Consider the following 26,057-nt stretch of genomic DNA (forward strand, 5'->3'; position numbering starts at 1 on the left):
CCACATTCTACGTGCTGTGGGATCCTGTGCCTGTGATCCTTTTGCTGGTGGTCTGTTGGCTTCATCAGAGTCGTAGTAGCCTGCTGACAGTGGACATCGCTCATGTTGTTGGCTGGCTGAAAAAAGAGCTTTTTTAGAAGTAGGCCCACCCAGCTGACTGGTTTATTTACTCGGATTGCCTGGGCAACTCTCCCCTGGCTTAAAAAACACTCACCATCATGGAGGCTCTTCCTTGACTCTAATTTCAGCTGCAATGACGTTTGGCTCTCCACCTCTCCGCTGGGTTACAATGGCGGGGTGCATCACAAGCCCCTCCAGAAATCCTGGAACAAGTACCGACATTGAATGAAACAAGGTCGGTAGAATAAATGTTGATTGTTGGATTTTTGAACCGTATTCTTGCCGAAAATCAAGATCTATGATGTGTGGGGAGTTTAGTAAAGAAACAACCGGGCTTTGGCGTCGTCCACAACCCAAGCCAGACCTTCTTTCAGGTTTTGTCCCGTGACAGCGCTACATCTCAGAATATTCCACTGATGTGTTCGAATTTCATCAAGGTTCAGTCCCTGTAGTTGACCATAAGTTAGTCTGGACACTGGATAACACCAGTGGGATGGGAAGACGTGGCATTGCCGCATACATCTTTAAGCTCCTCTGCCGTCATGCACCCTTCAACATCTGTCTTATTTGCAAACACAAGCAGACTTGCCCCTGAAAGTCGCTTTTCAACTTATGTCAGCAGCTAGCTGTCGATACAGATCTCGAATCACCTACCTCTTCCTGAAGGAGCCCATGCAATTCCTCTCTGCAGTCGGCAATGCGCAGTCGATCTGTGGCATCAACCACCCAAATCAAGGCGTCGGTCTTTTCGAAATAATTGCGCCAGTACGAACGAAGAGTCTTTTGACCGCCGACATCCCCTGCTACAGTTAGCTGATGGTTGTTTGGGCGTGTGGTTAGATAGTGCCACTCACAAATATTTAACTTGTATCTTGAAAGGAGTTACTCAGTCAGTATGTATTAGCGCTTGAAGATGGTCATAATTTACCCTTCATAGTCAATCGTCTTGATGATGAAGCCAAGGGTGGGGCTGACGGTGTTGATATCCTCGCCCATGATCTTTTTGACAATGGTGGTTTTGCCCGCATTGTCAAGACCACTACCATTTCTCAGTGGACTGGACAGGCTGATGAAACAATGGACGCCCTCACTCACAGCATCAAAATGCGCAGCTCCTTGTCCTTCAACCTTGCCTTCCTCAAAATGGACAGCATGGCGGTTGCCTGCCTGTGGGTTGCCTAACAACAGTTGCTAATTGCGGGGTTCAAGGCTTTGGCGGAACTGAGCCAGATCAACAAAGAAAACCTCAAGAAAAAAAGGGACAGTGTTTTTTAGAGGGAGACTATGTCATTTGTCACAAATTGTGGATTTGTTGATTCTTTGGAAATTGCTGATGCCTATTTTCGCAGCTTTGTGGCCCATTGTTTGGAGGGTTTGGGCACGTGACCACCCTTGGGACGACCACTTCAAGGCAGTGAGACAATTATGCAAAGGTGTGGGTGCTAGTTTGAATGCAATGTCTTCGAGGCTTGGCCTTGAAGATAATCGACACGTACTGAGCTTCTAACCACAACAAGGTGATATTGCTCCTCGAGAGAGAAATGGCTCTTTCCTCCTGTTTGCCTGTCTTTTGTTTGCTCCGAGCCCCCATTGGTTGTGATTCCAGGTTTGGCACTGTCAGAGTCGGTACGCTTTTCTCTTTGACGGGCCGTACCCGCAGAGAGCAATATTCATCATCCAACCGCTCCTTCCTAAGGTCAGAATTAACATCAGACTTTTTTGTCAAGTGAGGGGCTGCTCTGCCGGCAACAGATTACTAAAGCCTCTAAGGTAAACCTTCAACCTTCTCTTCCTACCTCACCCGTCCCTCTTCTTCTCTCGCACTGCAGATATTCTCAACTGCCTGGTGCCAGCTGCTTCGCCTAGTCGCAACCTTTCGCCAGAGTTATTCCCACCTTACGAAGTCGCCTGGCTCATAGTTGCCGAACTCATCACCTTTTTCTCCTCCGTGAGTCACACAGGTGACTCCCATCTTGTCACTAGATATCTACTTCACTCCTGTTCGGTTGCGACTATTCGCCTCAGGTATCTCTTCCCATCGCTTACTAGTTTCTCGTTCTGACTTCTAATCTTTGTTGTCCGCTCGACAGCATGTACAAGCAAGTTGGGCCCCAGATACCCAACCTAGACTCGATCGAGTCGACCGCCAACTTCATGGCTGCCGCAGCCAGATTCAACCCTCGCCATGGAATCAAGAGACTTGGTCAGCAGGAGGAGTCCAACTCTCTTGATCGTATCCTTGCCGATCAGCGAGCCCCTACCGACAGGACAGGGCTTGGATATGCCCCAGAGCCGGTTGCTTCCCAGGAGAAGCTCTCCGGTATTGTCTCGAGTATCCCGTACAGAGACAAGGATGGGTGGCACGTTCCCCCGATTACACGAGAGGCCCTCGAGGAGTCGGCTAGAATTGCGATGGCCCCTCCCCAGTCACAGTCTCATGCCGACGATTGGGGTGATGGTTGCGGCCCGGCTGCCCCCAATAATTGGGACGACGGTTGGGGCTCGACTCCTGCTCTGAAGTCTGATTGGGACGAGGATTGGGGTTCGGCTCCCGCTGTGAAGATTGAGAATTCAACATCTGCCGCCAATGTTCAGAAGAGCGGGTCGCGCGTGATCCCAAAGCCTGGACCGGGCACTGGTAGCTATGGGTTCCCTTTAGCAGCTCCAAGTGGTTGGTATGACGCACGGGGCCCATCAACTTCGAGAGGAAACTGGGGCACAACTGTCGATTCACCTTACGATCCAAAAGTAAATCAGTCGAGACGCTATATAGCCCCTCATCTTCGTCAGAAATTCGTGTCTGCGGGCACCCAGCCTGGCCAGCCTGGGCCAACAGGTGCTGCTTCAACTTCGAGGCAGAATCCATCGACTGCCAAAGTCGAGAAAGCGAGCCTTCCTGTATCTACTAGTACAGCCCAACACATGCCTCTCGCTCACACCCCTGCCAAACGCCCGTCGAGTGAGCGCTTGGCGATTCTCCCACTCAAGGCTGAGAACATCTCTCCAGATCTTGTAAGTACACGCCTTTCTCCACATCAGGGTACGCCCTATGTCTAACCTGGATTCCCGCGCAGACTACATATAGGATCCCCCGTCCCGACATGAACTTTCATGGCTCTGAGAATAGCCCTCCCGCCTCGGTGAGCACCATTGACATCAGCGATACGGGCGTCCAAGAACTTCCGGACACCCGTGACGTTCGCAACTGCATTGCCTTGGAGAGGGATGTTTTTGTGGACAGGCAAGGTAAATTTTACCAGACCAATTGGGCGAAGGCATTTCACCATCGTGACAATGATGACGAGTACTTCGACACCGAGCATTACCTCACGCCTTTCGTCACTACTTGGGTCCAGGGTGTTCCAGACGACGTGAGGCCTCGATTTCTTCGTGATGAGGTACCTGACCATTGGAAGTCCGATGTCGACACCAACACCGGCTTACTTGTGGAGCCTGCTCACTTCCCTGACACAATTATAGGCGATAATTCCGCGCTGACGGGGGAAGAGGACTGGCGACGACGTAACTGGTCCAGCAATCTCCTGATTCACCGCAGATTTGCTGAGCAACACAAGTACAAAAAGAAGAAGGGCCTCAAGGCTCAAGAACGTCAGCTGGCCTACAAGCCGGGGAAAGTGGAAGAGTACGTCAAGCCTGAGCCCCAGCCGGAGGATGAAGCGACTGCAATGACTCCTTACGATCGGGGTGTTCCCAAGATTCCGGCCTTCCTACGCCCCGCCGAAGTGGTTGATATGAGAGCAGTCAGCCAAATCTATGAGGCTGAAATGAGGAGTGGCTTTCAGGTTGTTGACTCGGAACCTCCTGCGGCTGAAGATTGGGAAACGGTCTTGCGGACCTCTCGTGAGTTCTCAATGCCTTTCATCGTCGCCGTCTACGGCAGCGCTCGTGGTTTGCGTTTGAAGGAGGGCAACCTTCAGTGGTCCGACGAACCCCAAGTCCCTTACAATGAGCAGGACGCCGCAAGGCAAGGATTTGTCAAGGGTCAAATCCTTGGGTTTGCCTATGCCAGCGTTTGGCAGTCAGGCATCGCTGGCAGTGGACAAGGCACAAGCCGGTATACGGCCAGACTCCATGTCTGGGTCGATCCCAAGCATCGTCGGAATAAGTTGGGATTCTGTCTCCTCGACAAGCTGCTGGCTTTCATGTCGCCCCCGCACATTCCTCGCACGGGAATCGATTTTATCGACATCCACAACAATCCGATTTACCACAAGTTGCAAGATGACGATTTGAAGGGAACCCCCATGGAGGAGCTGAAGAAAGAGGAGGCCAGGCGGAACAGGCCCAGAAAGTATTACAACGTCCAAATCAGCTACAAGTTCAAGCACAGGCCCCGCTGGCAACTGAACAACCCGACACGACACCCAGCTCTCAAGGATTATGTCAAGGACTTGGACTGGGTGAAGAAGTTTTTGGAAGAGAAGCTTCCATTCATCAAGCTGGTCACATTTGAGGCTGTCCATCAGTCATCGAAGCTGAGGGAGCCGAAGGAAGAAGATGGCAACAAGAAAGTCTTCTGGCTCGATGAGTTTGTGTGGGAGTATTACTGCACCTCAGGCCTGCCTGATTCTGATGATGGCTTCTAGTTCTCGGGAGTGGCTGATATGGGCTGGCTGAGAGCAAGGGGTACTCGTCAACGGGGAGGGGAGGGGAGGAGTCTGCCTTGAGGCAGAAGGTTTTTACGGTTGAAAGTAGTAATGTATGCCTTACTGACATGATTGGTAATATTTGCGGCCATCTTCCAAGATGGCATTACCAGCGTGGGAAGATAATTACTGTGGATGTGTAGGTTTAGTGTGTCATGGTCGGAAGGAGGGCGAAAGGGTCTATACAGACATAATCATTGTGACATTAGTTTTGGTAGTCGGTGGGCAAAGGAAAAGAGAAACAACCAGTGGTTGTTGTATTATAGCGGCGAGAAGAATCTTGCTGGTGCTTTCTTGTTCTTCCATTTTTTGGACATATTGATACTGCCTAAGATTTTGAGATTCTTTCTGTTCTCTCTAGACTATGCTTCATGCTACAATGGAAATTGTAATGATGCTGCATAGACTCAGGTCCCTGATTGTTGTGGAAGGGTTTGTTTACATCTCTACCCCTTTCGCTGACTATCAAGAATTCTTGTGTTGCCTATTCACACTCCGCTTCCGTGCCAATCCTTGCCATCTTTTACGTCTTTTTGTTTTGATATTGATGCTCTTTATACCTAGGATTGTGAAAAAAACGTTTGCCTATATCTTATCACGCCCTCATATACACCTTATCATAGCTCATATCATATACCCCCCCCCTTCCCTTTTCTTCCACAGTTTCCCCATTGAACCCCGGTTACCGGTCACGCAGAAGCGGCCGTCAGTTTCGAGTTTTCGGTCCGAAACCCTTTCTTCAGCTTTGGCCCGTGGTGAGGTGTGCGATTATTCGGTGGTGGTTATACGTAATGGGTAGGTGGTGTAGAGTGGTGTGGTTGTGGTGTAGATATCAGCCAACCCACAACCCTTTTGCTTCCCGCCTAGGTTCGCTACGTAACCGAGCTCCCGAGGGATGCATGCATGCTTAAGAGAAAAGAGCTCAATGTATAAAAGACCCAAAGTGGGAAGTTTATTTCACCCTTTTCGCTTGTTCCAATTGTCTGGTTCTGGCTCTTGTATGCAGGCCTCGCTCAGTTTGGACAATTTTATGTCTGCGATGTATGGCGCGGTCGGCGAATGCAACATTGAAGGAATTGGAATTGGAGGTACCAGAGAGCTGTCAACCAAGGGTAAAATATATGATTTTACCCGGAAGCCCAATCGAGATTTTCGACGGTAGCTCTTTTGCCTTTTTGGGCGGGGACTGGAGGGGAGAGATGGAAGGGAGGAGAAGAGATCTGAAACATGTCATGGTCTCGTTTCCATAGATTGGGGACCGGTGGGTTGAAGAGACGTTGGGGTTTGGTTGCTGTACATATATCCAATGGGGTATAGAAGTGGTAAAAGAGGTGTTGAAGAGTAGGAAGACAATTGCAACTTAAGCGCAATCGTGAGTAGGCACCTACCGTTGATTGATAACCAGACGCCCGAGTTTCTCCAGTAGATATTTCAGCTGCGAGAAAGAAGGCACGGGACGGGATGAAACGAAGTGGCGTGGAGAGGTGGTAATTACCTCTACCAGACTTTCCAATTGTCTTCACAGAAGACAGACACTTCCAAAAATTCAGAAAAGTAACGCGAGAGATAACGTGAGAAAGCAAGTGAGAGAAACCAATACCACCTCTGCTTTGCCGACCTGCTGTCAAAAAGTCTAGACTTCAAAGATCTCAGACTTGACACTTGCCGAACTATGGATCCGTCCCCGTCTCCATCTCTCCCCCGCATCATACTGGAGAAGTAAAGTAATCATGAACTTGACACTCATATTTCCCAGTTGGTAACACATCTGGCCAAAAATTCTACAAGCCGTCCCGGACGGAACAAGATCCGGGGATCGAATCGTATCAATTCTCTCCTCGAGCGAGCCGTTGGCGAGTGTGTACTGGCCGTTGGTTGCTGTCGTACATACATACATACATACATACCATGCCCCCCCATAAGCCACAGAACAAGAACTCCGCATCTGCGTTGTATTTCTGCTGCGTGTTGTTCGGGCTTCTGCTGAGAGTCCATGGTTCTGTAAGCTGTGCCGTCTCGTTGCGTTTTTTGGAATCCCTTGGAAGTGGGGGAGAGTACGGGTGGTAATCAATTCCTGCAGGCGAATCAGGCAGTGAGTCGGTGGGTAAGTTTCAAAAACGGAGGGATATGGAGATTGAAGGCTAGGTTTGTGGCAGCTCCCAACCTACTTGGTGGTGATGATGCCGATGATGGTGTTGAACGTTGCCGATAGTAGCGATCAGACCGACGATGGCGAACCTGAGACGTCTCGTTACTAAACATCCCATCTTGCTTACCCCATCATCATGGTCCAATACCTCAATTACCGAATCGATGAGATGGAGAACTATCCGAAGAGTTGTGACCACACAAGCAAAGTCATGTCATGAAAGCGTCAGCCTGTTTCGTGTGCCACTTACCACACTTCTCACCACACCACTGCACTCCCGCCACCACTTTCGTACCTGCATATTGGTGAGATTCTCCAGCCGGGTGAACTTCCCCGAGTATCTCAACCTCTTATACGCGAGCTATAGCGAAAATGTTGCAACTCCATGATAGATGTCGGGTAGGCAGGCTGTTGATCGGCACTTGCCACAGCCAACACCACCAAACAGAACAATGCCGGACCACGTCCGTCCCGCTACTGCCGCGTCAGCCAGCCCTGCCTTTCTTTTTTCTCCGCCAGGAGGATGGTTGTATGCTGACAGGAGGAAGTCATCACTGGAACCTCCCGTGAAAAGCTACGCAACCACATACAGCCCCTGAAGACAGCATCCGAAGAACCTCATCCCCTGTTTTCCTTTGTCAACAAGAACATCACGTTATCACCTTCAGCCGCTCCTCCTGCTCCGCCAGACCTGCAAAGCCAACGAAGGCTCTTCGCATGAATTGCAGATCCGCCCACTTCCATGGATGTCAAAGAAGTAAAGTCCGAGCAGTGCTTACAATCCTTCAACTTACACCCCTTACCTTGGCTGTTTACCCACTTGTGATTTATCCCGTACATACACATATGTACGTTACCTTCCTACGGAGCACGCTCACTCATACGAGTTTGACCCAGCTGTCCATCCATCCAGACAGATAACTATCCACTTCCTATCCAGTCAGATCACCACGTATCACCCCCCAATAACTGCCGTCCATCCAATTGGCCCGGAGTCGTCTATAAATGCCCTGTCGTCCCCAGTCCCAATGGCCGGTCAGCATCATAGCAACTCGCACTACCGCGTAGACTACAACACAGAAAAGCGGAAACAACACAAAGACAGAAAAAAAAATACCCCCTTTCGGCTGCTGATACCACCCAACCCTCAAGATGTTTGGTCGTCCTTTTTCCCCCCTCTAGATCCCGCCTTTTCAGTCTTGGCTAGGTAGATGGTAACCCTTGTCCGCCCTATCGCTTGTGTGGGTTGTTGGTATCTGATCGCCGGCAGACGGAAACCGAGCAGCAAGCCAACGACAGGAAAGTGTTGTTTCTTTGCTTTTTCTTCTTCTGCTGTCATCAGTCTTCAAGGGTTCTCCTTCCTGCCGTTTTGGCACAGACTTTCTTGTCTCTCCTTCTGCCGTATGCCCGCATAATAAACAGTCTTGGGTCTTCTTGGTAAACAAAAGCTGTCGGTTAAAACTGGCGTCAACCCTTTTCTTCGTTCCTGCGCCGGCCGGGGCGGAGACAAAAAAAGTGAACTAGGTTTCCCTTGTCTAGCGATTGAGAACCTTGCTGGGTTACTGGCCCAATGGGGTCAGAACCCAGCAGAATCCAGGGTCCTGGTTGGACACTGCTGCTGTTCTGAAAAGGGTGGGGGGGGTTTCTCCTCTCCTCTCTCTCTCTCCACCACAAATGGAAAAAGCAGAAACGAATCGAAGCCAACAAGCTGCATGACTTGGCTCGTCCATTCGGGTGGATTTTGCTGCCATCCTCTTCTCTTTTTGGAGCAAAATTATCGCGAGAGAGAGAGGAGACCTATCTCTCCCACGTTCCCTACCCCTCGTGTAACTCGACCTGGCTAGTAGGGCGGTGCCGGCGTTGTTTGTGGAACAAGACACCACGAGGGAAGCCAACAAAGACGCCAGCGAAGACCGCTCCGAGTCACCCTTCAACCACCCCATTGTCAGGGTTGTCCCTGTTTTGTTTGCCGATAGCACCTGTCAAGGGGTGTTTCATGCGGGCTACACAAAAAAAAAAGAAGGGCTGGCCCGGACCGCTGGGCTCAGCAAAGTGCCGCTGCTGTTGGTGAGACCATTCCCACGAGGTTGTAGAGTAGCGTATAAGGGGGCTGAACAGCATGTCAAACTTTCTGGCGGTATGTTTCGTCTGAATGCCCTAGGCTCCTCTTTTCGAACAAGGTTTGCTGTTGCTTTCGCACCGACAAGAACAGACTCCTCTGTGATGAGACGGGACAGCCCCATCAAGACCTTTTGCGCTGCTCCTCAGTCACACCGCATCTCTTGTTATCAATGAATGCTGTGCCCTGCCGTTTTGAGTCCCGTGAGCAACAAGCAAGGCAAGGCAAGCAAATCACCACGACGCACTTGGGGCCCCAGCACCAGGTCAAGTCAAGCCCCCGCTAAAAAGAAACATTCCAAGCGCAGCAGTTGGCAGCAAGCAAAACCATCCAGGGTCGATCCTGCTGAGGTAATTCTTTTCTGCTATGCGGGAGCTTTGAGCTCTTTGGCGGAGTCCTCTGTGTATCCCTACCGGAAGTGCTGCCGGCGGGAGTTACTACCGGAAAGCTTGGGCTGGAGATGTCACTCTGAACCCCGCTTCGAGCCGAAGTCCTCTGGTTGTTGTTGGAGAGAGTACCTAGAAACAGACCACATCCTGCGGTCAACAAAAAAAGCCTTCAAAAAAGGAAAAAAATGTCAGAAGATAGAGAAAAAGATAGCAAAGGATCCACCGGCCAAGACAAGGAACAGTCTTCCATCATGCAAACGTCGGGCTTGTCTCTCTCCCAGCGCGCTGCAGAACCGGACTCTGGGGACGCTTCCATCTCGCGTGGTGGTGGCCGCAGAGTTGGCCGGCCGTCAAAGCTTCCTCCCCCTCTCCCACCCCCGGCCGTCGAGTTCAAGCCCCGAAAAACCAAGACACGGAACTGTGGGGTGACCTTCCCCTCGGACCCTGTCCTTGCAAACACCTGGTGTGCCCCAAACGCTTCGGCAGAAGTTGCAAAAGGAGAGAAAACCGAGAAAGACGTACAGAAAAGGGAAGAGGATTTCGTGGGATTCGTGGTTTGACAGCGGAACCGTTCAACTGGTTGATGAATGGAGCTCTCCGCTCCGTAGCATACCGACGTTGTTAAGAATCAGGAACTATGTGCAGCAAAGAGTTTAAAAAAATTGTTAGCACCTTACCAATCAGGAAGTTGGAAGGGGTTGCAGTAGTCTGCAGCTAAGCTTCTCCGGCCCCTGTGCATCATTGTCTCCATCAACTGCTTTGCGATCTGCTTCTTCTTGATGAACCTCCGAGGCATTTGAAAAACCCCATCCTCGGTTTACATGTGGTTCGACTGTTTTGCATCTGTCGTTGTTGAAGACACAAGGAGAGCAGCTTCACACCATCATCGCCCTTCCATCCGTTGGCAAAACGGTCGGCGGCAGGGACAGTCGGCCAGAGATCGGAGTGTTTCCCTTGCTCTGCCGTTGAGCGCCGCCTGGTGCCGCCTTGGCCATTTGACAACCTCACTTGTCCCTGCTCCTTGGAAAGCCAGACGCGTGGACAGGGGACTCCACTGCGGTCCACCGAGCTGACCGCTCAAAGGTTCGCGACAAGTTGCTAGCGATATGGAGATGTCACCATGTCATCCACCAGCCTCGAAAGCCAGATCTGACGATGAAAGAGACAACGGCCCTTTTGGATCTCGCGATTCTAGTCCACCCGGACAGGGCTGTGATATTGGTTCGCCAATGAATTCCCCTGCCCGGGCCTGCGAGTCAACCGTCGCATTCTCCATCGCAGCTGCCACCTCGTCTCCTCGTGAGTCTTGATAGGTTGCAAGTATTCACACACCTCATCCTCGATTGCCGTGAGGTTGTGGGGTTTTCCTTACTCTTGTGTGCCGGACGAACTGTGGGCACGAAACAGCCAGTCAAAGCCAGCAAAGTCCCTGTTTCGGTCTCAGACACTGGCAGCCCCGATGTCTCGCTGTTTCCACCCCATTTGTAAATAGTTGGGTCTGCATCTTCTTGGTGCCTCCAAGTGTAACACTATTATGTTTGGTGAAGCGAATTGGCCAATCGCAACTTGGACGTCAAATAGGAACTGCAAAGCTTCCATGGCATATACCACGATATTCGAGTTGTGCCACAGTATGTCATGAATAAACTCGCCGAGGAGGTTGTCCCAAGCAAGATTGGAGCTGCATGTACATACGAGCAAAGCTTCACGTTTTCCACTTTGACGAACCGAGTCATTATTCATTGGCCATGGGATGGGCATGAACTTGAAGTGGAGTGGGTAGTTTGTCCCGTTTCGAAACGGAAGTCGTCATCGTGTTTCTTGCCCGCTGCTGTCGATGATGGTGTTGCGTTCTTTGGTTCGGGCCCATGCACTTCCAAAGAGCCCAGGCTTGGTCGAATTCCTGATGGTGGGTTAATATGCCATTCCGCCTCAGTTGGCAGCAACCGCAACCCCCCATTGTGCCTGTTGTCTTGACCGGTTATTGTATCGTGCAGTGTCTGCGACCTTTCTCAAGCAAATATATGGGCAAGCTCGCCAACCAAGTCTCAGCACAGCTCGACTTCAACTCCAATATGCATGACGTATCGCAGATCATGTCCAAAACTGGTGATTTAGCCTCGTGTTTGAAGTTTGGAACTTCTTCACTCCCCATCAGGCCGCTATCAGGAGAACCTCGGGTCAGCAAGCCTTGGCCAGCCGTCAACTGAAGATCAGAAGTCGAACGAGAGCGAAACCGCCCTTATTATGCTGGCCATGGCTGGGCCCGAGGTCTTTTCTGCAGGTACGGCCGCAAGCAAGTACACGCAGATGGGGGGTTCTACAGGGGCCACCCCGCCAGCTTTCCCGCCCCTGGACCACCGCCAGCCTTCCCCGTTGGAGAAATCATGCCCCAGCTTGACGTTAGTGTGCAGAAAGGAAGCCCGACCGGCTGGGTTTAGCCCCTTTTGGTCATGGTTCGTGGCATGCAGGGGCTGCGGCTGACACGGTTGATTTCCCGCGATCCAACCAGAATCAAGCCTCGAACGCGGGTGGGTGCAGCGACTTGGGCTTCCAGAACAGGGACGCAATTCGGTCATCGGTGTGTCGTGACGAAGAAGCAGTGAGCCATCACCACAGATAGTGATATCAGTTGCGCTCCACGGCTACATGATTGATAATGTCTGTCTCTCGCCGTCCTGCCAAGTTCCCCGACGACACGATGCATATGTGTGACATGCTGGTGTGCGAGATGATATGTTCGGTCTCCGTGGACAAAGGTCTTCTGCAACAGAAGTCCGGCGCGGCTGTTCCGTGCCCTTGGTAACGCACGGCTGGTAGCCAACCCAACGCTGTTGTGATCTAGATAGTTTGTTGTGGCTTGCGTCTTGTAACTTCCCCAACGTCCAGCTCTCGAATCCCTTCCGTGAAGGACATCCGGTGCATAAAGGAATGAGAATTTTAGCTGTCTTTCCGGCCGAGAACGGCACCGTCTCAAACATGTTCTGTTTTTCCCGGATTCGTGCCCATCCATCAGCCCGTCAGCGGCACCTTCCCGGTCTGTTGGTCGACTGAAAGGCGGTTGGTTATCGACCTCAAATAGCCTGATGACGAGCATATGCTGTCAAAGATATGCGATGATATGTGCCTATACCACGGGCCGATTTGAGTCGCTTTCCCGGATCAGTGGCCAGACAGGCCCCAAAAACCAGCGTTGGCACTGGCCATCGACAATAACTTTGTACAAGTGATGGTTGGATCTTCAAAAGTAGGTGGACGATAGGATAGAAATCCAACCCCGCCGTTTCTAATCCCAGCTTACCGGGACTGGCAGTGGTCCCTGGGAAAGGCTGTTTTTGCACGCCATTGGCGATGGGTCTTGCGACTCGATGGTAGGTTTTATTGGCCAATGGTTAACTGTCAGGGAATCCATTGGCAACAAAAGTTCGTTCGGCGGAATTCGTAGAATCGCGTTCCGTTTTGAATGGATGGCCTATGACAGTGCCTCCCGGGACTCCCGTTGTGTCGTACAGCACGAGCTCCTACTGGTGGTAGCTATCAGTATGCTGTGGCCTTCTTACGGCACGGTGGCAGACTTGTTGCTGTGCTTTTTTCGAAACTAGTACTTTTGTCTTCCAAGAGCAGAACAAAACTACCCGATGCATCGAATTCCAGGGGAAGTGCCTCCTGTCAGATTGTTAGCTAAATGACCACGGACAACAGCATCGATAGCGTGGGGATAGCGTGGAGATGTGCCTCACGGTCCACACCAACACCCAAAATTCTTTCAGCCGTTCAAAGCAGAGCAATAAAACGGCGGTTGGTGGGTCTAGAAAAAAATAACGGGTTCCGGAGCGCTGGATCCTCTCATTACGGTCTACCCCGTAGCGGTCCCATCCAGAAACCCAAAGAACAATAAAACGGTCGACGGTTGAGTTGGTGTCGGAAAGCACTTCCGCCTTGTTTCGCTTTTAGCCGGACTTTTGCTTAGTCTGCAACACCTTCTCGAGAATTGTTGCTTGATCATTGGGTTGTCGGCCGTGTTTTCGAATTGATTGAGCAGCCATCAGATGCCTTGGATGACGAGTCGAGAGTTTGAAGCAATCATTCTCTACCCGTAAGGTAGCTGATAGATAGTGGTGCGAAATAGCATGTGGAGAGTGGGGGTTAGGTGAGCTAAAGTTTCCAACTTGACAGGAACAGGAAGGCACTGGGCCTGTCTCCCCATAGTGAACCCTGGAGCCACAGGGCTGTTCGACCTGCCCAAAACAGGACTCAAACCAACACCAAGAAGCATCCCGGACATTACCTTGCAAGGAATTCATGCATCACCCAATGGGCCGGCTCCTTCAAAGTCGATCCGCGGCGCAAGCCAACAACGAAACGCCGATCCGAATATTGCAGAGCGAGTACAGTTCGACATGTGTTTGTCAGACCACCGCCATACCTGCTGCTAGAGTAGGCCCTGCTATGGGAACTGGCGATAGCATCACAGTGAAGACGGGACGGGAGTCATGATTGACCAAGCCAGACAGACGATGGACCCCTTCCCCGGAGCTAGAAAAGCCGCTCGTGATCGGGCCGCTGGGTCGATCAGCCGTCTTACCTAGAGTTCCTCGGGAAATCACATTCCTCAAACTCTTCAACCCCGCTCGTCAACACAAGCCAAGGTCTACTATACACCATGGCTTTCGGCCTCATCTCACCTCCTCCGACAGACATGTGAGCTATCGCGGCTTTTGTCTGTTTCAAACATCAACGAGCAGCACATGATGTCGCCGTTGCGACCGCAATGAACATGCGGCAGTCCAAGACTTACCGGCATACATCTGCTGCACATGCTCGACAGCTCTGGCGAATCAGTTTCACGAGGGCTAAATTTATTGTTACCCTCCCCCGGACCCAGCACGGAAGCTTGCCTACAGAAACAACACGCACGACACGCTCGAGGTTGTATTGTGCCGAGTCTTTAGCATGAGACAAGTCATCTGAAAGCCGCGTGGAATATCTTTCACACAACCACTGTGAACAAACACACCTCTCTGTCCCCTCCCTCCCGTCCGGGCAAACAATGGTCATTCAGATACATCCAGATATCCACCCTCACACCACCGCTGGGCAGTAAGCACCGTGTCGTAGGAGCTGAACAACCCTTCCGTGGTCTTTCTGGACCGCTCTCGCTTCTTTTCGCTTCCGTATATTCAGCATGTCGTCGACCCAGGGACGGCCCATGTGAGCCGTACGCCGACGGCAGTACTGTCAGTTTTATATTGGAGCCGTACTGCAACCTTAGCGCATGCTCCTGCTTCTCCCTGCTCCTGTCAGCTGTCACTCAGCATCGCACCCGGGTCCCCAAATACAGGGCCATGCTCTCGAGTTGTCGTTGCTTGATGAATTACATCTAAAAGCTTCGGCCGTTTCCTGATCAGTCGCCCGTTGTCTGAGCAGTCCCGTCCGCCTGCCCAGAGCCCATGCCTCGGCTTATCCCGATGTCTGAGACAACGGAAGGCCACGCTGAAGAGTGCGGGGCCGAAGAAACACACGTCTGGCTTCCAAGTTTCTTCATGGATGAGGGCGTATCTGGAGATGACGATGATCGTCAGTGGATAGGAAGCCAGAGAGGCTAACAATCGCCTACGCCGTCGCCGTGATCCTCACCGTTTTGTGGCACAGTCCATGCAACAAACCACCAGCGTTTTCCCAACAGGTTCTCGGTCCCTAACGGTGGGCACTAGCAGACACACACCGTCGGGTCGGCGGGGTGCAGCTATCGACACCCTTCACCCTCCACCACCCCTCCCCTGAAAGCTCCAGAATCTTTTGTTGACAGGGAGCCCCCTGGAAAGCGGGACGACGAAGCCACGGCACCCTCGCCATTGGCGCCGCTGGCTCCCAGCAACGCAAGATCCCAAGTGCATTGCGAGGAGCTGCCAGGATGGGAAATCACTCTTGGGTCCCGTCTCTGGAGAATTAATATATGGGGACCCCGGAGCTGTCCATCCCCCACAATTGAGTGGTTTCCGGCTCTCTCTCTCTAAAAATAATACGTCTCCAACTTCCCGACTGCTTTCCCCAGGCGTCGACGTCGACGACTTGTCACTCCTTTCCCGTCACATCGCATTGCATCGTTGTTGGTTTTGCAAACCGCCCTGGACGCGTTCCCCCTTCGTCGACGTCTCGCATCACGACTTCGCCACCACCCACTACCATCTCACCACCAAAGCATAACGCATAAACACCCAGTCACAGGTCTCCACTCGCTCGCCCATCCCCCGTCCAATCACCACGGCATATCAACCATTCAGACGAAACTACCAAACAGAGGATCAGGGAGATCGAGAAAGCGCAGAGTCCAGCTGACAGACGTCAGTTGACAAGAAAAGTACAGCCGTTGAACCAGAAACCAACAGGAATACCAACACCACCGCCCACCATGCAGATGTGGGCGGTTTCTCAGCTTCCGGTGTACGCGGTCGACAAGAGCTCGGGGTCGCGGCAGAAGGCGGACAAGCAGTTGAAGGATGAGAGGACAGAATCAGCGCCGCCGCCACCACCTGTCGTGCTACCAGTCCCGGCTTCCGCTGATGTAACGCCTTGGGATCATGTCGACGTTCCCATGGACCAGAGTCTGGAGAACTTTCTCGGACCTGCCATCGATGCGCCACCATCACCGGAGAGTATTCGCAGACAGATGCAGCGAGCGTCGGTTCGAGACAAGCACCAAAGCCACTCCTCCGGCTCGTCTTCGTTGCGGTCTCTTACTTCGGCGGATAGACCTTCGTGGGAGAATGTTCTCGAGGCTAGGACGTTGTCGCGGAAATCATCAGGCCGGTCAACATCGAGCAGCATGCCGTCGAAGGATCGCCCCGAGAGCGTGCAGTTCTTTAGCAAATCGCTTTTCAACCGGAGAGGAAGACTAAGACGCGAAAGCAGCGCCCAGAGCTCGGCAGCAAACTCGGTGTATTCGGGAGAGGGTGGTTCAGAATCTTTGCTCTTGCCTCCTCCTCCGACATCGATGCCTAGTCGGGACTCGAGCATTCCATCCTTGTTCGGGCTGCGTCGTGGTTCAAGAGCGGATACCAACGATGCCTCCCGCAAGATCCAGATCTCCGGCCCCTATAACTTCCAACACGTAACGCATACTCAGAAGGACCACCTGCCCGACCTGCAGCGGACAAATCGACAAGCGTTGGCCTCCGAGTTTTCCCAAGTTCGTGCCTCGCAAGCGCCTCCCACTGGTGCGCTGAAGGGAATCAGGGCGGATGATTTGCATTTCAATGACTTCTCATCCGACTCACTTCCTCTCGGTGACGATGATGGGATGGGGGTTTTGACCGAAGAGTTGGCAAGGAGCACATTGACCCGACCTCCATCGGGTATCATGAAGCGTTCTCCACGTCGCCTCCTCAAGCGCTCGCAATCGCAAGACCACCTAGGCATGATTCCACCGCCACGTCCCCCAAGGTCTCCCATTGAGAGCAATACACCATATCCCCCTCTTCCACCCCCTCGCGTTTCCAGCCGCATGTCTTCTCGGCACGAGCGGCTCGACTCCATGGACAGGCCAAACACCAGCTTCCGTTACCCCCAGCCGTTCTCACAGATCGCGGAGGCTGGGAGCCCGCCACCAACCTCGTCTGGCTATGTTCCTGGGCCAGACATGGGCGTCATTCCCGAGCACATCTCTGCGCACATCAGAAGCCCTTCTGGTGACGCCAACTGGCCGCTGCCCTCCCCGAGCGCCAATGCATCAGAGTTCACCTTGCCGGATGTGCCAGAGGAGGAAGAGGGTGCGTTTGTGGCCAAGAAGTCGCGGGCTAGCGTTGCCAGCAACTCGTCGCTGCGTGGAAGCCAATCGGTGCCGATGCTTAGGGCGTTCTCCATTCGGAACAACGATGACGCTGACCGTCGAGAAAGCCAAGCGTCGGAGACGTTGGGCCGGTTCGATCTGATTGCCGCGCAACGTGCTCTCGAGGCTGTCTTGAACGAGGGCACCGACGGCATCTACAGAGACAACTGGGAGGATGATATCGACTATTGCTACGAGCATGCGGCCGAGGCAGACTGTGATTATGAGTGGCAGCGGCCGTCCTTCGAGCTCAGCCGAGATAGTGCCACGCCCGTAGATGACAATGACCGCCGTATCGACTCTTGCGATGTCTCCCCCACCATGCTTTCAGTGGCGCGGTTCAATGTGCCCGCTTTGAGTCCCGTCAGCCCTCTGTCTCCCACTGCTCACGAGGCCGTCACACCGGTCACGGGCCCCAACCCCAGCGCTTCCAACTTTTCGCTTCCCCTGGCCGAGCCAAAGCGTCTGCTTCATGTTAGAAAGCCATCGGATGCGTCAAGCTTCAAAGAGTGCCATGGTTTCACTCTGTCTCCGTCACTCTTGATTCCCATGGATTTCCAGCAGCAAATGCTGGCTTGTGAAGCTGAGGAGGACGAGCACCACGATGTTGCCCTGCGCGACTCGCACCGCTATCGGACGAGTGCCTCCACGACAGGCACCTACGAGAGCGCCCACTCGGGCTTTGGGAAGCACATCTCTGCCGCTTCCACCATGACCGACTTCACGCAGTTGACCCCCAGCACGACCTCATTGGACTTGGACAACTATCCACTGAAGCCAGAGGCATTCCCTACGCTTGAGTCAGGTGCCATGCCGACTCTTCCCGAGTCCGAGGAGGTGACCAGGCCCACCGGTCGCCGTCGGGAGTTCAGGAGCCGCGGCAGCGAGTCGAACCTCTTGCATCTGGCCACCGAGGAGACGTGGCCAGCGAAGACCAAGAGCTTCGTGCAAGCCAAGCGTGGACGCGCAAGGACAGCCAGTCTCAGCACCCCCCCTCCTCCTAACCAATATACGCTCTTCCCGTCTGTTCAATTGACGGGGAACCGCATCTAAAACATATCAATATATACCCACACACATATATACGTACACATACCTCTTCAAGAATGTACCACCAAGTACCTCGTCCGACACCAGAGATTACCATCGCAGCGGTCTCTGCCACCACATTTTTCTTTGTCTTGTCATATTACTGTTATACTACCAAGCATTTCGTGAGCGGATTGAATCATAGAGTTGGGTTTTGTTTGGATCTTGTTTGGCTCATCATCATTAAGGCTGGGCAGGGAAGAGAAAAAAGGAGTTTACCTGTTTGGGGGAGGCGATCTGTTGTCACATCTACCTACCTCGCTTTTCTTTATCTGTATCTTTCGCTCTCTCATTTAACATCTCTTTTCTTTTGGTTCGGTTTGGAAAGAGAAAAAACTCGGAATGTCCCCTCGAACTACGAGGGGAGTGCGGGCTCAGACGGCCCATCTGTTTTCTTTATTTGGTCATATTTCTTTTCTTTCTGTCTTCATCATCGTCATTTCCATCAAGAAGGGCAAAGGGGGTATATGGTGGTTGCATATGGGAATGTGCTGGCGGACAGCAAAGAGGGCGGTACCCTTCTGCTTGTTTCCCAGTGTGTTCATACCCCAGCGGCAGGAAGGGGAGAGCATGGAATGGTTGGAATGATGAGATGACGGGTATGACGACGATTACTTTGGAAAGGGAAAACTTGTACAGGGGAAGGGGCGGAAAAGAAAGCCAAACAGATAAAGCCCTGTGCTGGAGAAGTGGCATGGCAAGAATGATTAAGGGAAAGGGGTTGAAATAGTTACGATTTTGCCCGTTCATCTTTGTCTTCATACTTGGCTTCTGCTTCATGTGGTTTCGTTCTTGGAGGGAAAGGGAGCACATAGAGGTGTATCTAATCAGCTTCATACTTGAACATGAAACAGAAATTTGAAAACAAAACGACTGAAAAGGGAACGTGATGTATGACATCATTGTAGCTTGGATGAAGCTGCAACACTACCTACCTACCTAGGTACCTACCTTATGCACTAATAAAGCGGTGATGCTGCGTGAAGTGATCTTGATGCTTATGTAACCCTGGGTGAGAGGGTTCAGGTGGTGAGGTGGAGCTTGCGTCGTCATATTCTTGGCAGGCTCTGGGCTGTGCCTCACATCGATCCAAGCTTGTGTTCGGCCCACCCTCCACCACAACCACTACCACCACCACTGTACTCCTCGGTAGCAGCCACACGCAGCCTTAACACATTTGACTTCTGCTGTCTTTGCATGAAAAACGCCGACAAAAATCATCTCTGAGCCTTTTGTGAACACGTCTTGTCCATAACCACCACCTCGTGCCCCCCTGCTCAACTGTCGCAAACCTCCACGATCAATCCCTGCCCTCGTCTGCCCCGCAGACAAGTAGCTGTTGGCTTTCGCAGTGCTGTGATCCCGGCGAGCTTGCGCCAGCTGCCCTTTCACATTGCCCACCACCCTTCTCATCCCTTCCAGCACCGCAGTGCGTGACGCCGAGCCATGTGGAACGACGATGAAGACAATAACCCCTACGGCGGAAGCTTTGAGCGCCGGGACTCGTTTGCTTCCTCCGCCAACCCTTCGTCCCCTATCACCCGAGATTGTAAGTAGTGCTGCTCTTGCTTCCACCACCTCCGACCCAGCCCTCCTGCCATGCTGCTGCCCTTTACTACCATGCGAGAACTTCGAGATGGTGGCCTTTACCGACCTCGAGGATATCTCCCTCGAGTCACCGAGAAGCAGTACTGATGATAGTTCCGACTGGGTGATGATAGATCGATACGACCCCCCACAGACGCCATCTTCGACCGGCGATGAAGCTCCTCCACACCACGAGCATAGCGATCTAGAGAGCGATGAGGAGGATTATGGCCGTAATCAGGACGAGCTTGTGCCACGGCGGAAACCGGGGGGTTATGATAGTCGGGTGGAACAGATGCTTTATGAGCATCCGGATATGCCTATTCTGATCACAGAGGCGGGGAAGAGCTCGGAGAATGGGAGATATATCGTTTATACCATCAAGACTGGGGTGAGTTTTGGTTCAAGCTTTGCTGGGAGCATTGGCATTACTAACATTTGCTTATAGGAGCTTATAGTGCGCCGACGATACTCGGAATTTGCCTCCCTGAGAGATGCCCTCACGAGACTACACCCAACACTTATTATTCCGCCAATTCCAGAGAAGCACACCATGGCTGACTATGCCGCCAATCCTACCAATGCGAAGCAAGACCATCAAATAATCGACTTGAGAAAACGCATGCTGGCCGTTTTCTTGAACCGCTGCAGACGTATGGATCAAGTTCGCACAGATGGCGTTTGGTGGCGGTTTCTCGATCCCAATTCCAGCTGGGTAGGCAATTGGTGCGTTCAAACATGAGCACGTGCTAACAAGTATCGTAGAACGAGGTCCTGAACTCGCACCCTGTAGCTTCGATTCCCAAGTCTATCATGAAGGCACCACCACTTGATCCCGCTAACCCGACTCCTGGCCATAACTATCTCCCAGTACCAGCTAGTTCGGCCAAGCTCCGCACTGGTCCAGCTACATCTGCGGATAGTTCAACTGGTGCTCAGCCATTTGCGCGTTTCCCGCCAGAGAACGCCAACTTGAGCGAGCAGGAGCTTGATCCTTACTTTTTGGCCTTTGAAGCCTCCATCAAGGAACTCGAAACTCTGCTTACAGGACCGATGGAGAAGGTCAATAGGCGAACACTGGCCCATTTGTCCTCTTTGGCAATGGATCTGCAGGAGCTGGGTGCTAAATTCAATGCCTTTGCACTTTCGGACACAAACTCGCCGCTGGACCTATCAATTGAGAGAATAGGCCAAGCAGCGGACTCGTCTTACATCGCCACGGAAGAGCTGGCGAACTCTCTGGGGGCCAGCTTTGCTGAGCCCATGCGGGAGAATGCACAGTTTGCGGGAGTGATTCGTAGTGTGCTGAGATACAGGGTGTTGAAGAGGGTACAACAGGAAATGACTACGGACGAGCTCAACAAGAAACGCGTGCTTCTGGATCAGCTGGAGCGCAGCGAGGCGGAAGCCAGGAGGATTGACCAGTACCTGAGCAGCAGCCAGCAGATCCAGCCTCCGAGACGATCGACCAGCACAAGAGAGCCCCAATCACAGCACCGTCGTGACGGCAGCAACGAAGACACGGCGTCGATTGATTCCGATTTCCCCCCTACTCATGCGGACATCGCGGCGGCACCATCTGCCAAGATTGGAGCGCCAGAGCGAGCCACGCCGGCCCCGGGCCATAAGAAGGCACCGAGCAGCGGGATCTCTATTACGAACAAGATATTTGGTCCGTTGCGCCATGCTGTCCAGGGTGTGGTGGACGCGGATCCGGAGAGGACGAGACGGGACATGATTGGGAAGACGAGGGAATCAATTCAGCAGCTGGAGCAGGCTCAGGTGGCGTCTGCACAGGATGTCAGGGATGCTAGCGCGAGTGTGCTGAAGGATCTGAAGAGGTTTCAAAAGGAGAAGGAGGATGATTTGAAGCGGTATATGGTGAGTGTCTTTTGTCTCTCTGGGAAGGGTATGGTCGTGGTGCTAATGACGTTTGTAGCTTGCGTATGCAAAGAGCCAAATCGAGTGGGCCAAGAAGAACAAGGAGACGTGGGAGGAGGCCAAGGTTGAGGTGGACAAGATTGATGAGTCTTGGGTGCGGTAGGTGAAGGGAAAGAAGAGGACAGGAATCGGGAAAAGGAAGGAAAAGGAACTACAGATGATGCGCTGGCCAAGAAGGTTGGGGCGACGGCGCTTTAATGTATTGTATGGACTGCCAGGGTTTGGTAGAGCAGAGTTATGAATCAGGACTTGCGGTGCATTACTGCCATATTTCAGGCATCGATGCTAATGGGTGTCAAGGAGTTTGTAGACTGTAGTGAGCTTGTCAGGTAGGTTTCTTTTTTTCTTCGCCCCGTCACAAGACGAGACCTGAGATCCAGCAAGTTATTTTGAGGACATAGCTGAGGACATGGCTGAGGACATGTTTGGACTTGGAGATAGGTTATGAATGACATCCGCCAGGCCAAGGAACAAGTACTGCGACGCAAGTATAGGTGTAAAAAGATAGTGAAGAGGCGTCGAAGGATGAATGATAGTCCTTTGGAATTATTAAAGGTGCATCAAAAGATAGTCAACAAGTCTTGAAAATGCTTTGTTAAGTTCAAGGTATAAGACCATCTTGAAATGCCTGTTAATTATCCTCGAGCCCTGTAGACCATCTTCAAACTCCTTCCCATTATCATTCAGCGCATATTCACTATCCTTCAATGCTATTTGTACACCTCAACTCTTTTGTCCTCGCCAACCCAAACTGAGAACCTCAACGACCGGCCCCCGCCCCACCTTTTCTTAGCGCGTTTCTGGCAGGGGCGCCGGCGATAAGATAAAGCCACCCATTCACCCATTCCACCCACCTCCCTACAACCTGTGGTCGCATACAAGTACCTCCTCCCGTCTCAAAAGAAAGGAAGTTTTTAACGCAAGCAACGAACAACTCTCTCTCCCCTCGCCTCAGTTTCCCACGACGCGGCGGCGCAGAACGAATACCTTTGACGACGAAAGCCTACCTTCTATTACGCGACGACGAGCGAGCGATGAGCACCATGCGCGACGACGCAGGACCCATAACCGACATATCCAAGCCCGGGGTGAAGCTCGACCACGAGTTTGTCCGGGGGCTGAGGCAGGATGTAGCACGGTTGCTGGGGAGGACGAACGACAAGTTCCCGGGAGCGCAGCCAGTTAGTTTTGCGAGGAGGCATATGGAGGAGTTGAGGAAGGAGGAGTAAGTCGTCCATGCATCCTGTGAGGTTGAATACTGACGGTTTGGGGGGTGGGGGTTGGTTGTTTAGTTATTACGTCTGCGAAAAGTCTGACGGGATCCGGTATCTGCTATATCTCACCCAGGACGACCACGGACACGCATGCCACTACTTGATCGACCGAAAGAATGATTACTGGTACATGGAGAAGAGAAACTTGCATTTCCCTCTCCCGAACGCGAGTCCGGCAGAGTTTCACGTCGACACGTTGATTGATGGGGAGTTGGTCTTTGACAAGGTCCCCGGGGGAGGGAAGGAGCCGAAATTCTTGGTTTTTGACCTTTTGTGTCTGGATGGCAAGGCGGATCTGCTTAGTAAATCGCTTGACAAGCGGCTGGGGTACTTTAAGGAGCATGTGATGAAGCCGTACAAGAAATTGTTTACGGAGTTCCCGCAGGAGCTCCCGTTTCAGGCTTTCAAAGTGGAGATGAAGGAGATGCAGTTTAGCTATGGGATCGAGATGATGTTTCGGGAGGTGCTGCCGAAGCTGAAGCATGAGAATGACGGGTTGATTTTTACGTGCCGGACGACGCCGTATCAATTTGGGACTGATCCGCACATTTTGAAGTGGAAGGCGCCGCATGACAACACGGTGGATTTTAGGTTGCGGTTGGTTTTTCCTACTGTTGATCCGGATGAGGAGGAACGGGCGGAGGGGATCACGAAACCGTTTGTGGATTATGATAGTCTGCCGGAGGCGAGGTTGTTGGTTTTTAAGGGGAGTGAGAGGGGGCAGCCGCAGTATGAGGAGTTTGGGGAGGGGCTGCATTTGAGTGAGGACGAGTGGGAGGAGCTGAAGAGCTGGGGGGATCCGTTGCAGAATAGGGTGGTGGAGTGCTGCTTGGATGAGGAGAGGAGGTGGAGGTTGTATAGGTTTCGGGATGACAAGGCGGAGGCGAACCATGTTAGCACTGTTAGGAGTGTGTTGGATAGTATCAAGGATGGGGTGGGGGAGCAGGAGTTGATTGGGGCTGCGAAGGGGATCAAGGATGGGTGGAAGGCGAGGCAGCAAGGGGGTGGGGGTTATGGGCATTGATTTTGAGAGAGACGGAAAAGGGTTATTTGGAGTTTTTTTTTTTGGGAGGCATGTTAGAGCTTCCACGGAAGCATTTTCGGGTTTCTGTAACAGTAGCTGGCGAGGGATCTATGGATTGAGATACCTGGCGCGGGTAGTAATTGGAATGAGGATTACATCTTGACTCCATGATTAGGGAACTTTGGAGCTGTGAGCTACGTTCTGTGTCGCATAGCAGCAGGATCTAAAAAATGATGAGATAGAGATTGTTGGCAGCTGTTGGCGAGCTTGCCGAGACTGTTTCCAGAGCCAAGCAAGATGTCATGTCTACTTCAGCTCGGTAACATTTCGCAATTCAGGAGACATAAAATTAAACCAGCTATCCAGTTCCAGATCGTTCAACTTGAAAGAGTTGTGGTGATACGAAATTGGCAAAAGGAAAGTCCGACCCACGCGCGACTCGAACGCGCAATCTTCAGAGCGATTTCACAACCGAAATCTGACGCCTTACCATTTGGCCAGCGGGCCTTTGAACTTGTGATATTGTGGCGAGCGAAACTTGGCACCATGATGGATGCTAATTTGTCGATCCTTGGCTGTTTGCGACCATTCACTGGACAACACATTTCCCCTCCTTCCTTTCTTGGAGCTTCTGCTGTGGGCAGCGATGCCAACTCTATTTGTAGCCGCAGGAAACCCTTCTCCAGGTTTGCTAACCACACAGAAGCTCTGGAAGTTCCGGATCTTCCGCTGTTTGTTAAAAAGGTCTTGACCGGGTTTTCGGGTCATGATGCGGGATGTAATGTGCGTGCCTTGCGCACCCGCGAGCGAGCGAAAGGGGGATTATCCAGACTCCTTCCCCTTTTGTGTTGCTATGCAACTTTGATCTCGTCTTTTTTTTAACCGCACTTCCAAGACTTGCAAGACAGACGGTTTAGGTCATGACCTCCGCTTCGGCAAAGATGCGAACCAGGTCGACGTCGGCAGTGAAGCCCTCGCAGAGTGTGCGGAGGTGACATGCCGCGATCGTTTGCGGAATGGCGCTCGGCAAGCCGGGAGGCTTAACCCAGGAACGTGGCCTGGGCGTGTAGCATCGGGCCGTACTGACAAGGGCGCCATCTTGCTTCCAAGATTCTTTCCTGGACTGCCTTTTTGACACTCTGCCGCTTGATCGCGGCTACGCTGCTTTGCGCGCGTGGGGAACGACAACCCTGCAATCTTCGGGACATCTATTTGCGACGTCAACGGTCCGCCGCTTGTCGACTTCTTGTTTGGACGACCAACGGAGGCGGAGAGAGAGCAGGTAAGCAGGCGGCGGCAACCTCGGAGGTCTCGGTCATACTGGCCTTGGGTGAGCATGTTTAGTCACGGTCACGGTCAGCGGATCGAGATGGTATTTTCGAATCTCATGTAGCCCTCTCGCCTCTACTGTCCCCCTCCCCCGGTGCCCCTCCCTTCTCCGGACCGTCGTCCACCCAATCCTGTGTCTGGAAAAGTAAGCTTACCTCTGCCATAGCGTATTCTCGCCCCCAGTTGCTGATCCCCACCGCTCCAGATCCAGATCCAGGACCACAGAGCCCGAAGGAGTCCTTTGCCTGATTCCCGGATGGACGCCCACTGTTACATCCAAGACCGCAATAACGGACAGGGTGCCGCCGCGTCCACCTACCGGGGAATTTTCAATCCAAGCCATCACGCTCCTCATTTGCCTTCTGTTGCTTCCGACTTCCCGTCTGTGAAGGGCCTCCGTAATGCGGGTGGGCACGTGTGATGCGGACGGGGGGTGCTGCTGTTGATATTTTAGGGACCATGATCATGGCCAGCAAACGAAGGTTTAAGTAGGGGCGGTATGCCACGCTGGGTGCTGTTTTCCTCTCTTCCCTTCCCTCCT

General features: G+C 52.5%; 6 protein-coding genes and 1 non-coding gene across 7 annotated transcripts; 6 read left to right on the plus strand and 1 right to left on the minus strand.

Annotated features, from left to right (window-relative positions):
• Positions 1 to 356: 356 nt before the first annotated feature.
• Positions 357 to 1,463, minus strand: ARL2 (ADP-ribosylation factor-like protein 2). The gene is given in 7 exon segments (XM_062893124.1): positions 357 to 566; positions 641 to 721; positions 775 to 920; positions 975 to 991; positions 1,049 to 1,159; positions 1,216 to 1,287; positions 1,299 to 1,463. The coding sequence occupies 6 exon segments, from the start codon at positions 1,272 to 1,274 to the stop codon at positions 435 to 437; spliced, it is 546 nt and encodes a 181-aa protein (XP_062739037.1). The 5' UTR covers positions 1,275 to 1,287; positions 1,299 to 1,463; the 3' UTR covers positions 357 to 434.
• On the plus strand, positions 1,443 to 5,053 carry QC762_702690 (uncharacterized protein). The gene is made up of 4 exons (XM_062893123.1): positions 1,443 to 1,816; positions 1,891 to 2,145; positions 2,211 to 3,132; positions 3,195 to 5,053. The coding sequence occupies exons 3-4, from the start codon at positions 2,212 to 2,214 to the stop codon at positions 4,725 to 4,727; spliced, it is 2,454 nt and encodes an 817-aa protein (XP_062739038.1). The 5' UTR covers positions 1,443 to 1,816; positions 1,891 to 2,145; position 2,211; the 3' UTR covers positions 4,728 to 5,053.
• Positions 5,054 to 15,856: 10,803 nt separating this feature from the next.
• QC762_702680 (uncharacterized protein) lies at positions 15,857 to 18,325 on the plus strand (the record flags this gene model as incomplete). Its single annotated transcript, XM_062893122.1, has 1 exon — positions 15,857 to 18,325. One exon carries the CDS (start codon positions 15,857 to 15,859, stop codon positions 18,323 to 18,325), a length of 2,469 nt encoding a protein of 822 aa, XP_062739039.1.
• Positions 18,326 to 19,437: 1,112 nt separating this feature from the next.
• Positions 19,438 to 22,164, plus strand: ATG20 (Sorting nexin, cytoplasm-to-vacuole targeting pathway/endosomal sorting). The gene is made up of 5 exons (XM_062893121.1): positions 19,438 to 19,910; positions 20,083 to 20,339; positions 20,397 to 20,663; positions 20,714 to 21,829; positions 21,888 to 22,164. Exons 1-5 carry the CDS (start codon positions 19,808 to 19,810, stop codon positions 21,990 to 21,992), a joined length of 1,848 nt encoding a protein of 615 aa, XP_062739040.1. The 5' UTR covers positions 19,438 to 19,807; the 3' UTR covers positions 21,993 to 22,164.
• A 549-nt stretch (positions 22,165 to 22,713) lies between these two features.
• Positions 22,714 to 24,429, plus strand: CEG1 (Dcp1p-Dcp2p decapping enzyme complex alpha subunit). The gene is made up of 2 exons (XM_062893120.1): positions 22,714 to 23,114; positions 23,182 to 24,429. The coding sequence occupies exons 1-2, from the start codon at positions 22,924 to 22,926 to the stop codon at positions 24,185 to 24,187; spliced, it is 1,197 nt and encodes a 398-aa protein (XP_062739041.1). The 5' UTR covers positions 22,714 to 22,923; the 3' UTR covers positions 24,188 to 24,429.
• Positions 24,430 to 24,611: 182 nt separating this feature from the next.
• Positions 24,612 to 24,694, plus strand: QC762_0106220. The gene has a single exon. It is a non-coding gene; the product is annotated as a tRNA-Arg (tRNA).
• Positions 24,695 to 25,523: 829 nt separating this feature from the next.
• Positions 25,524 to 25,937, plus strand: QC762_0106230 (uncharacterized protein; the record flags this gene model as incomplete). Its single annotated transcript, XM_062884259.1, has 2 exons — positions 25,524 to 25,559; positions 25,722 to 25,937. The coding sequence occupies 2 exons, from the start codon at positions 25,524 to 25,526 to the stop codon at positions 25,935 to 25,937; spliced, it is 252 nt and encodes an 83-aa protein (XP_062739042.1).
• Between the last annotated feature and the right edge of the window lie 120 nt (positions 25,938 to 26,057).

Source organism: Podospora pseudocomata, chromosome 7 (assembly GCF_035222375.1).
Source record: "Podospora pseudocomata strain CBS 415.72m chromosome 7, whole genome shotgun sequence".
NCBI classification, from domain to species: Eukaryota; Fungi; Ascomycota; class Sordariomycetes; order Sordariales; family Podosporaceae; genus Podospora; species Podospora pseudocomata.